At 39.0% G+C, this 13,230-nt stretch overlaps 1 protein-coding gene across 2 annotated transcripts in view; it reads right to left on the minus strand.

The window, feature by feature from the left end:
- prkar2aa (protein kinase, cAMP-dependent, regulatory, type II, alpha A) overlaps nucleotides 1-13,230 on the minus strand; it is a 43,234-nt gene that overhangs the window by 11,385 nt on the left and 18,619 nt on the right. For both annotated transcript variants that reach the window (XM_031745369.2, XM_031745367.2), the window contains exon 3: nucleotides 4,191-4,226. In XM_031745369.2, the coding sequence (XP_031601229.1) occupies nucleotides 4,191-4,226 (36 nt within the window). The remainder of the gene's footprint in view (nucleotides 1-4,190; nucleotides 4,227-13,230) is intronic.

A 13,230-nucleotide genomic window follows, 5' to 3' on the forward strand; every position in this document is an offset into this window, starting at 1 on the left:
CACCCATGTTGCTACTCTTATGTCATGCTGAAAAATCGATCTGTTACTAGACTCTTTCCAAATAGTAATGTATGCTGCATCAAAATCTGATGGCATTTTTCGTGATTCTTCATAACTTCATCCATTTTGACAAGACCCAACACTTCTGGCTGAAATGCAGCCTGAAACCATTATAAAGCCTTCACCGTGTTTTAAAGATGGCTGCAGACTCTCACTGCTGCACCTTTCTCCTGTCCTCCTGTGTATATGTCTGCAACGATCTTCAGTCCAGTTCTTGTGGAATGTGGCATACGTCAGCCTTTTCTCCACGTCTACCTTAAGAATGGCTTCAGCACAGTCATTGTTTTACTGAGACTGTTTCAGTGAATACTAGATGGATCGACTAAAAGGCAAGCATCTTTCAGGTCCTGTGTCAGGTTTTTGCTGGGTTTTTTTCTTTTTCTTTTAAGGACATGACTTTCTGGTACTGCTGGAGACAATTTTTTTTATTTATTTTTTTTATTTTAGGGCTGCCCCTCCTTTTCAGCCAATAGCTTCTTTGTTGATCACTTTGTTAGTGAAAAAAAATACGATTTCATGCCTGCGTTATCACTATGATTTTTCGTAGATTTAACTACAGAAATGGAAACAAATTATGTGGTATTATGACTTGTTTTGTTACGTGTAGAAGCAACACTTGTTCATCCCTTGAATTAAGTGTGGGTTTTTTTTTAATTCCTTAATGATTCATATGTTAGTGTTAAGTCTTTAAAAAAGATTGCTATGAGAAAGGTCAGATGTAAGTGAGTGTAATAGCAGCCAATATAAAGACCTTTAGAAAGCTTGGAGAATTATTACTCAAGACAAAAGAAAAAAAACAAAAAAAACAAAAAAACAACTGAAGGAAGTCTGGCTCCTTGGCAGCAAAATATAAACAACATAAGGGGACTCAAGAGTTTTGCATAGCACTGTATAATAACTTCACCAAGCTCTAAATAACCAGGACAAGAAGGCATACAGAAATGTAAAAAATTTTTTTTAAAAACATACCAAAAACTTGCCTTAAAAATAACAAACCTTGTCAAAAATACACTACTCTGTCCCTTACATTGTAAACTGGTAAGCTAATTTACTAATTTAACTTCAAAATGAACCACTCTTAACAGCCCAGAGTCCACTCAACAAAAAGTGTGTGTATGTAAGATAATTATGTTTGTAAGATAATTCAATTTTCTCACATTCTTCTGGACAATAAAAAACAAACAAATGTTTCTACACACAAGCGTAGGGAAAGAGGACCGCAGGACACTGGACCGAGGAAATGACACATGTGCAGCGACATGTTTTGCCACAGCGCATGACAAACACTGACAAGGTCATTTCATATAGTCACTATTTATCTGTTTCCTTCACTTCTGTAGAGAGAGACACCACTTCTCACAAAACACAATGATGCCTCAGTGTGTGTGTGAGTACACAATTGCAAGATTAGAGTCTTCTCTTCCAGCAGTCATAACAATGATGTCTGAAGCAGTGTGACCTCTGGAGAGTCAATGTGCTAACTCATTTGTTTCAGTTTGAAGAAATAAATATGCAAAAGTGTGAGTTTCAGTGCTCTTCAGTTCATAATATGGTAGTTAATTAGGAGTGAGAACACAATCTTAAACAATGAGACATCACACCCAAGACCTACAAAGGTAATGGACATATTGGGTCATCCAAATAGGCTATTCCTTACTTTTTCTGCCCCAAAATACAAGTGTTTGGACCAAACACTATATTATTAAAAAAAAAATGATAAGTGGATTTTTTGATCCAAAGCACAGTTTAAAAGCTTCAAGGCTGAATTTTTGTTTAACACTTTAAACTACGTCATCAGAAATTCCTTTACTTAGCACGTCCTTGGAAAGCGGCCCTCTCCCCCCAACTATTTGTTCTTGCATTAGAGCCACTGACAGAAACTCTGAGCAGATTCTCATATTAACTGCTGCAATACAAAACAGAACTCTCATAATATCACTGTACAGAGAGGATATTTTGATTTATAGTGCCAAGCCACAACAAACGATGCCCCATCTTTGTTTAATCAACTTATTTGGAAGTGTTGTCGGACACTGCACTAAATGGTCTGAAAGTGAAATCATGCCTGTTACTAAATGAACCACAGACCAGTGGTTTAATATCACAAAATAATCTAATTATTAAGGAATCCTAATTACAAGACAATGCCAAGAAGGTTTTAGGCAAACGTCTTTGTATCTAAATAACAATCAAACAATCTCCTTGTGAAATTATTCACATATTAAGTTTTGGATGCTACACCTACCTCAACATTTAGAAAAGTAAAGAGTAAATGCTTTTGTGTAACTGTTGGATGACATCATTACACCTTTTCTGGACAGTATTCTACTCCCTTTTCTTCTCTTATTAATTTAAGGGCAGACTACACTTTTATTTTTAATGAAACACATGGACAAGGCATTTCTTTGGATTTTGGCTGCCTTTTAGATATATTGCAAAATCTGACCGTAGTTTTCCGAGTTCATAATTTCATCAATTTTGACAAGATCCTCAACACCACTGACTGATGTGCAGCTCGAAAAGCATGACAGGGCCTCCACCATGTTTTACAGATTGCTGTGGACATTGTTGAACCTCTTTTTCCTTCTCCATCAATACCAACAGAAATTTTAAACAAAAATTTCAAATTTGGATTCATCACTCCATAAGACCTGTTCCCACTGATTTTCAATCCAGTTCTTGTGAAATTTGGGGATTCTTGGGATATTTGTTCATCTGGTGTAAGTTGTTGTTTGTTTTTTTTGTTTGTTTGTCTTTTAAGGCCTATAACCTCTTCCTTTATCCTCCACTTCTACAGTTTTCCAAATAGCTCTTTGAAAATCCGGGGGGTCCCCCCAAAAAACCTATTTTCAAACTGTTTTCTTTGGGACTTTTTAAAAGATGAAACTTTTTAAACAACTGGAGCAAATCTGTTTTTGCAACATGCTGCTAGTAACAAATTGACTCAGGATACAATTGAAAATTGATTGTCTGTTATGTGTAGGTACAGGACTGATTCGTTCCTTAGGGATTTCTAGGTAGGAAAAGAGAGAGAGAGAAAAAAAAAAAAACATCCTGTGTAAAAGGTCAGGTACATACGTTGGACTAAAAATGCGTGAAAAAGCAGCCAAACTCCAAAGAAAAACTTCAGAAAGAGAATTACTGCTCAAGACTACTTTAAAAATAAAAAAGTGTGGCTCCTCGTAAAATATAAGGAAACAAGGGGAGCTCAAGACTTATGCAAAGAACTCTACATCACACCCAAAATGAAGCCATCATTGAATATACATACAAATGCCTGAAAAGGAAAACTACAAACATGGGCCTTCGTTTCTGAAGAATCTTTGTGGTGACATCTCTGGGAAACATGACGAGCATCACAGTGACGCTCCATCTTTGTTGCTATATTAAAGCAATTCTTCCTCATGGCTCTGAAGGGATCATCGTGTCTTACAACATTACCACAACAAAGGTTTGCTCGCACCACACAGCATCTTTGTCAACAAAGAATATTTGAACTGTTTTGTTTACCAAATCATAGCAACAAAGACCTCTGGGCAGCAAAATGTCATTGTTCTAAATTAGCTTTATGAAAAGAAAAAAAAAAAAGAAGAAAGTTGTTAAAATGTGCAATTTCTCCAAAGAAACCTTAATAAGACTGTGGCAAAGACAGGAGGTCAGTAATGATAAAACAGCAGTGCAGATAAACATCAGGGGACACACCCAGAGCCTAATCAAAGTGCAGCGCTCTGTGACGGCTGACGACATTCAGCCACTCGTGTAAACACTACAGAAGTATGACGGAGCGTGAGAAAACAAGAGCACAGTGCACACCAAACCACAGACACTAAAAACACAGAAACAGAGACGAGGCAGACGCACAAGACCCAAAACACACCACAGTGAAGCTTCTTAACACTGTTGTACATTTGTGACGTGCACAAATACAGTGATTACCCCCCCCAAAAAAATGCCTAAACACCGTTCTATTGCAAAAGCAGATACTAATCAGCCCCACAGGCGCACACACACACAAACACAAACTGTTGGTAAGCTGTTTTGGCAGTGATGTATGTAATGTCGCCAGTGGTGTGGTTTACACTTAGGGGACATGACGTCAAACACACACAAACACACGCCGGTGAACTTACCTGACACTCTCCTGCTGAATCTGCTTGGTGGTGGAGCTGTGAACAGACAGAAAGAAAGAATTATGTTTTAATGTGGTGACATTTAATACAATTTCATGATTATATGGAAGAAAAAAATCCATATAAGTATTATGTGCTCTGAACAGATGGTGTTCATAATTGAAGGAGATTGAACAAAAGGTAGACAGACAGAGATAATGAGACTAAAAGTGGGACACATTCAGAGGTGCAGGTGGGCAAGAAGATTTAGAGAGAAACCAAGTGCAACCAGGAGAGATTTAGGCTAAGAGATATGAGAATGCAACAAAGAGCATTTTCGGATTAGCAGAGTTATCAGTCTCTTTATACACATTAATGAGCAGTGACTAAAGACACCAGCACGCACGCACGCACACACACACACTTTCCCTGAACTGAAGAGATGCATTTTTTCATGACTACAAAGTGGAAAAATGAAACAAAAGTTGATCACAAAAAAAAAAAAAAAAAAAAAAAAGATATGAATGTATTTCCAAATAACTTAAGGAAGCCTCAGATGCTTACAAGTAAAACATTTCTTACTAATCGTATGTGTAATGAAGGTTATGCTGGAATAAAATCCAGCTGACAGATCACATTACATGCAATAATCATTTGGTTGCCTAAATAAACAACACATTTTTTCCCCCAAGTGTCGACAGGTTTCTGCATTCAGAGGTTTGCGGTTTGTTTATATTTTGTTTCGACAAGACGACTTGTATGCACGCCAGTGTAGCCAGCTTCAAGCTGTTGCAAAGCACTGTTTGGATGCACAGATGCTGCTGGGGCGCTGTTAACATTTCTGAGCCACCAAGATAGCACATGTGATCTGTCTCTGCTTTCAAATTCAGCTTTCAAGGGCTCAAAACAGCATGCACCTCCACTACCAGTGTTTTCTTAAGCAAAACACGAGTATGTAATGGTAATCGCTGCAGATCTCAATGTGATGAAGAAAAAACAAAACATGAGGCGGCATGATGTGTTTTTCTGAGTTCTGCTCATCCCAGATTGTTTTTAATTGCCCAGTGTATTCCTGAAACCCAAAGCTAAACACATTGTACTCTGTACAAACTAAACAAACACTGAGCCAAATAATGGTCAATGCACATTAGTAACTGCATATTCACAGAGATGCTTATCAACTTGTGTCATGTTCATACAAGTGGATGGAGTGCACTATGAACTCAAATTACAATACAGTTCAGATGTGGTGACATGTGTAAAATAAAGAGGAGCTACCCTTCTTTTATTACACTGCCCTATAATTTATAAATAAGAGCAATCATGAAAAGTCCCTTTATGGTGTCAATCATGATACAGAGAGCAATAAAACAAGAAATGGACTTCGCCTTCAGTCTTGATTAAAACACCTAGTAAACGCCTTTCTCCTTAGGGACACCAGTAAACCTGCGTGTATTAATACTGAACTCTTTATCGTGTTACAAACGAGCCTCCAAAGTAGTTTTTCACACAGTGTTCTTAAACACAGTGCATACCAGACATGAAAAGTAGGGCTGTACTCTTAAAGTTAACTGGGTGAGACTACAGCCTGAAACTGGTCTATTTCTGCTAATGTAAGCTGACCATTTGGGCATGCAGCAGCTACTCTTACTGCTGGTGCTGCCCCCTTTTTTTTTTTTTTTTGCAGACTTTGCCCAGCTGAGCCACAGGAATACTTGCCAGGAAGCCATCCTTTTGCTCACAATCTTTTCTCCTGGCTTTATGGCCTCCCAAGTTCAAGGACTGGTGAGGCCCTGTGTCAAAGAAATTATTAACAGGGCAATGAGCTCTTAAAAGGAAATAAAACAGCTTTAAAATTTCTATCTGTTATTATTCAGAGTTTGGACAATAACACATTAATTTCCTGTGTTACTTTGATAGTTGATTATACAGGAGCTGGCTTTAGCCAATGTTAGTAACAACATTAAAACCAAACACAGGAAAAACATCCTACCTAAATCAGGGAATGTTTCCTGGAAATGTTTCAACAACAACTATAATTGAGTTTAATATCTGGTCATGATTTCAAGTGCTGCACACTTGACAAAAGAACATTTTCAGAGCTATGGCAGCCCGGAAGAACACAGCTGGGTATAAATAGATAGCAGTGTAGATGAGAGCATATGTACAGTGAAACAATGTTTCTGCATTGTGTGTGTGTGTGTGTGTGTGTGTGTGTGTGTGTGTGTGTGTGTGTGTGTGTGTGTGTGTGTGTGTGTGTGTGTGTGTGTGTGTGTGTGTGTGTGTGTGTGTTATGGCTGGGAAGTATATCTACTTTAGTGCATTGATAGGTTTTCAAATGAGATACAAAAATGAGACAATATCACTTCTATCTAGACAAACTAAAGTTGGTTACATAATGTGTTTCTTCGGTAAAGCCAGTGCAACAGCTGTGCCCTCGAGTTTGTATGTACTTGTGAGTGTTTAAGTCTGTGTGCAACATGGCCTTCATTTACGCACGCAGAGGGTAAGGTTGAGGTTCTAAACACCTGCTTTCTAGCAGTGGGCTGTTACAAGCCAGTGTGGGTATGGTTCACGGCTGAAATACAGATACACACACAGCATGTGTCCATTGCTACCTTATTACCATCCTGTCAGAGCAAATTAGATCTGGACTGTGAAGACAGGAGCTTGGGGAAAACTCACATACACACACCACTTTATTGCAGTCATCTGGGGATATGGAGAGGGTTTAACAATGCCTACTCTCTCTGGAGGTCAGGCTTACGTTGGCTCAACAGATAAAGCCATAGAGGGGTCCTAGTTAATAGTACACTGACATCTGTGTCACATCCAAGAGAAAATGATACAGAAGTGTGCGTGTGTGTGTGTGTGTGTGTGTGTGTGTGTGTTAGCTCTCACATAAATACCAGATAGTCAGGCTCTTGTGATCTCCTTTACTTGAAATCTGGATCTGCCTGCTTGCATGTTCAGTTTTAATGCCAACGCATGAGTAGAACCTACAGTGTCGGAGCCACCAATAAAAGTTACAAGCCCAACTGAAGTAGTCCTTGGCAGATTATAATTTAACCATTCAAATCAAAGCAAAAACATAGCTCTTGAAGAGGCTCTACACAAAGCCGAGGGAGATAATCTTGTGTTTTCTCATAAAACTGGGTGGGTAATGTTAATGAACATTAGCCAAAACAGGAAGTAGATTAATTTTCATTTTGCCAACACTAATGCATGAAGTGGTGGTGGTGGTGGTGGTGGTGGTGGGGTAAAATGGCACTTACACAAATCAATGTTTGTCTAAAAAACCCCAAAACAAAACAAAAACAAAAAACAGCTTCACAGAGAGCAGTAGTATACTTTTTGGCCTTTTTTCACATGTTTAGTTGTTCCTCCACCTCATTCACTGGAAATCATGTCCATAAGAAATGTGGTCAGCACACAGCACTTGAGGTGAAGCCTGCAGAAAAGCAAGGCTGGAAAGCAACCCACCCATTAGTTCAGGGTTAAAATTAAATGGTCTATCACTAACTGTAAGTGTTCTTGAATAAACCACAATACTGTTTTCTATAACTAACAAGATGAATATGTGCTGTAGTTAACTTAGATATCAAGACTAAACATGCTAAAATACATAACAATGTAGTATGTATTCAACACACATGCACATAACACTAACATTCTTCCATCAGTGACCTCAGGTTCACCTGCTCATTCATCTATCAGCCCTTCTTCCATAAGAGCTTGGTAGCTCTGAAGATATACAATTTGTGATACACTGAACGAAAAATGTAACATAAGCTGGTTTCTTAAAACAGGTGCATTGAGAAAACTCCCACCACCACCTGGGAAGATTTAACTTCAGCTTAACCTAATTTTTACCCTTTCCCAAACACACTTTTCTCTCCCTTCAACACAATCCCCATTTCCCTTAAGCGCTACCACTCACCCACCAACAGGGAGGACGCATTCCAAACTGCTTAAAATGATTTGTTTTGATCCGACTCAAACTCACGAACAGGTCAGATCGCTGCAGGTACTGCAGGCAAGAGGCACAAAAACGAGAGGAAAAAGAAGAAAAAAAGAATATTCTCACACAGAATTTAAGATCCACACATAGACCACAACAGGCCATGCTTGGAAACACTGATATACTTTGTTCAGCAAAAAGCTGCTATAATGCCCACCTCACTGCTGTTTGACTGAATATATGCAGACAATATTTTGTTTTACAGCTGTTGTCTGTACTTTTGCCCTTTACATTTAAAGCACACATTGATTTCCGGACCACTGTTGCTTAGGTTTCACATACTTGTTTAAGGTTCACGTTCCTTTATATGGTCTACCTAAAAGAATAACTGATCACATATTTTACAAGTTAATACTGTCCTCCTCCATGATTTTACTGTATCCTCAAATGGTGCCTAAATTCTATTGGTTTTGGGGTTGTTGTTTTTTTTTTTTTATTTAAATGCAAAAGATTGATTCCCTCTTCTTCTTTACTCTTCTTAGAGTCCAGAAGTTTTCAAAGGCTCATCCAGTTTCTTTTGGGCAGAGACAAGTCCACAAGAATTGCTTTTAAGTTCCCTTTGGTTGTCTGTGTCCCCTGATTGTAGGCAGCATACTGCCTGATTCCATATAACACTGAGGGCTCTGATATATTTAGCGCTGCCCTGGGATCACTGCTGCTGTGATACTGCAACCATATTTCAGTGCTACCATGAAGGTTGCGCTGAAATGACAGAGGTATGAGGAGCTACACCCGCAGGATCTTATCACAAACTGCTGATCTGCAGCAGTTCACATAAGTGATGATCACTGCACTGGCGATCTGCTGCTGCACTATGTTTACTTCAGAACAGACCCTTTTAATGCGATATAAAGTCTGGGCAGTGACGTGAACAGTGAGCTGACTTTTCTCTGGTCCTGTGGTTTTTTTAGAGCTATGCACTTCACCACCATGTGTGTCAAACTGCAACCAAAGTCAACAAACGAAACAGCAAGTAGACGTGGATCTTTCGGGGTCATTTAGGTGCAGTGTTGAGGTGAGAAACAATTGTGCTGCAGAAATCTTTTCAACCCAAAAAAAAAAAAAAAATCTGAAAAGTAGATCTCTAATACTTAAAAATATATATACCTTCTTGATACTCTGTTATAACAGTTCCACTTTGAGAAAATCTACTCTAAAAACCCATCGTCTCTGGTCTGATGACTTTGCTGTTCAAGTGTTCCAGTGTAGCCAGTAAATGTTTGGATAATTTTCAAATGTCCATGCTAATGGCTAAAAAAAAAAAAGTATATCTAAACCTTAACTGTAAAATAGTTTGTTTACAATAGTCAGTTTAAAAGTGAATTGGGTACTGTCAGTCTGCAGAGTTCTCTTTTAAAAAGATGTAGATATAATAAAATTGTGTGTGCACATGCTTTTATGCATTTCCAGTGTGTGGGTGCATAAGGCTGCGCATGCAAAGTGTGAAGTGCTCTCCCTACAGTCATGTGGCTGAGGGGGTTGGGGGCGGGGTAGGGTGGTGGTGGTGATGGTGGTGGCGGTACCAAGTGTACGCCTGAAGTTGCCTTGGCAACCTAACACAAAGAAGATCTCATTGCCATAACAACACAACCCCCTTCACCCCCCCCCAAACAATCCAGCTCGTAACAAGTAGAAGAGCACCCCCCTCCTCGTGTTTTTCCCATTTCTCTCCATCCCTCCCTATACTCCCACGCACAGCTATAGCAGCATTAACAGATGGAGGGAAGAGTAAAATAGAGAGGGGACCACAGAGGAAGAAACAAAAACACCAGAAGGGGTGATAGAGTGATTCTGACTGTGGAGGGGGGGGGGGGCATGAGTGATGACTATTGAGCTACCTTGTACGACTATCAATACAGAAAAGGAAAAAAGGAACGAAAGACAGAGAGCAGCCTTACTTCAGACTGTGCATAAATACAGGAAGTGGGCAAACGGATATGAAGGGGAGAGAGAGAGGCAGAGAGAGATTCCCTGCTTGGTGTTTTCTATCGATTTCCTTTGCAACCTTTCTCAGTGTGTAACTGTCTGCTCAGCCCATCGATACATCATTCAGTTAGCTGGAGGAGACCAAATGAGGTATTTAGCCAGAAGATGCTTCAAATTCCAATTCTGCAATGTTTGCTTCAACAAAAGGCCTACTAGGTGATGACACTAATAAGACTGACAAGTTCGAGAGGTACAGTTGAAGAAAACACAAAAGACCAATCTGCCACAGTTAACAAGGAATGAATGAGCCCCAACCTAAACTAAGGAAGCAGTGCTGGCTTTCAAAGCGTAGTGCTACAAGAAAAAAGTGACAAGTTTGGATTTGTCTAGTATTAGCTGCTCACACCTCCTAGTTTCCGTTTAAGCACTCTTCCTGGAATAGTAACACTGAAACGGAGGAAATTTTTGGCTTTTAAAAGTCCGGGTCAGTCCATTACATTAGCCATCCTGGCAGAGAGTCAAACACCATTTAGAGTCTTCAATCTATTAAACAGAACGAGTCTGGCAGAATAAAATAGTGACGGGGACTTGATCGTGCTTGGCGTGTATGTGCTGCTGGCAATTTTTCAGAACAACACTGAAAATAGACTATGAATGATGCATGACTATTTGACACCCTTTATTACATCACGAAAATTTACCTTAAAGTCTAACCTTAACTCAAGTTTCAAAAATGATACACATCCACAGGTCCTATTACGGGAGGGGGAAGATCATTATTTTGCCAGCATATCAAACACAAGGGGTAGTAATTTACTCATTTCAAGCATCAGAGTGCAGCTGAAAATGATTGATTGCTTTTTCATCTCCAATTCCACAGTAGCAACTCCCAATTCCTGAGAAATTTGTATAGTTTCATCCCTACAACTTTGCTCAACCTGCAAAAATAAAACGTTAGTATTATTGTTTAGATAGAAAAAAAACAAAAAACAACTGCATCTAAAATGTTTACAGCTGATCTATGGATAGATCTAAAATATACACATATTCAATAATGTTTCAATAAAAGCAAAAAAAAACAAAACAACATAATTTAGTTGGTACTAGCTCTGAGATTAAGCTAGGACTTTACAGACATTTGTGATTTGGATTTTTGATGTAATTTTAAAGACCAAAAATTACACTAATCTTTGTTTTGCCATCTATTCCTCTCTCCCACCTCACCTAAAGCATATCCCCTGCTCAGCAACAGCTCCTGCCATCTGTTCCTCCTCTCTCCATCTCTTTTCATCCAGTCCTCTCAGCCTCTATGCTTATGCCTGTTCCTCTTACTTTCTCTGCCTCTCAAGGCCTGATTGATAAGAGCGTCAGGGATCAGGGTCAGATGTGGAGCGGGGAGCTTCCCCTCACGTGTTGCCTCTCCTCCAGAGCTAGCCGCCAAGGACTTCAACTCAGCAAGACTCTGTTGGCCCGCCCTCACATAAACACACTCGCATGCATTTACGAACAGTAGCTTAAACAGGCATTTGGACCCACAGCAAGACAGGAAGCGCAATCCACAAAGATACATAAAGCATAAGAAAGATGTTCATATAGGCACACAAAAAGGAGACGTAGACACATAACTGGCAAGCTCAAAAGCAGACTCAATAAAGCACATCATCAGCTCGAGAACTACTGCACACTCCCTTGTACACTGAATACAAATTCCACTCACTGGAGGGAAAGTACAGAGGACTGGTCTAAAGTGGGGGAAAAAATATTCCATGCCATTACCCTGCATGTTCTCCTCCACAGATAACATTTATACATGTACCGCTATATATCAGCAGTCGGTAACACAAACACATTTTTTTTTAATACAATTTTTAAACAGGGATTTTTAATGAATACAGGTTCATTAAATTAAAATACATGTATAGTAGGGAATAGAGGCAATAGACCCTCAAAATTATATGACAATATTTCAAGAAGATTTCTGAATATAAAGAAAAAATCCAGAACAACATTTCATCAATGCTTGCAGCTTGCAGGCAGCATTATTTATAATATCCTTTTCCAATGAGCTACTGTCACAGATGACACACTACATAATTTGAAGTGTGAAGCTATTGAAGCAAGGTGCCAGCAGCAGGAGCATTACAGTGCAACAGTAGTGACACAGCAATATATCCAGGATAAAGATGTTAGCACTAAAGTAGTCTAGGTAGTATTTTCTCTGGAAATTTTAAGTAAAAGTATAATATAGTTGTTTAACACTTTAGTTTAACAGCAACAGAAGTAGCAGTAAGAAGTAAGAGTTAATCCTGTAAAATAAAATTGAAAAACATTTTCCAGCTAGTATGTTGTAAATCTTGGGCCAAGCTTTTTAACCAGTTGCTTTAAAACCCTGCCTTTTTACCATGTGACCACCTCAGTAATTTCCATCCACTGTTTGCTCTTCCTGTCATATGGTATCCAGCTAGCAATTGAGTCATTTGTTTACTTTTGGGTCGCATATCACCAGCTTCTAGCATCTCCTCCTTTGTATCCTTGTTGTACTCAAATGTTTTTGAAACAAGTGGTGAACCAAGTTTACCGTTTCCATTTTGTTCCCTAGCAGGAACAATCTTCTTGCAGATTTCCAAAGTACTATGCTTTGTTATAGGCTGTTAAGCTAGTTCTCTTTTTAGGTACTAAATCTTCATGGGAGGCCTTACAGGCGGCTTTGCTCACAGACATACCTAGTCTTGTCTCTAGTGCACAAAACAACTAAGGTAAATGCATAATGTTGCTATAGCAATGATATCATGATATGACATTTTAATATCATGTAAAAATTTATACTACTATTACTGGACAATATGACATGGCACAGCTCTAGTAGGGATACAATAGGTGGACATGGTGGGCGACTGGGTAGTCTCAGAGTCTTAGTCCCAGAATATTGAGTGTTTGTCTTTTTTTGGAGACAAAAGAGCTCCAACAACTTTTTCCTTTTAGACTGGTCTTGTTGACCAAAAGTTGTTTGTTTTTTTTCCTCCATAACTCTAGGTGAACTAAGCAGCAAGTGTAAAAAAACAAACAAACAAAAAAAACAAAACAAAGGGTGACAAAACAGCTTTGCAGAAAAAA

Source organism: Oreochromis aureus, linkage group 20, assembly GCF_013358895.1.
Source record: "Oreochromis aureus strain Israel breed Guangdong linkage group 20, ZZ_aureus, whole genome shotgun sequence".
Lineage (NCBI taxonomy): Eukaryota > Metazoa > Chordata > Actinopteri > Cichliformes > Cichlidae > Oreochromis > Oreochromis aureus.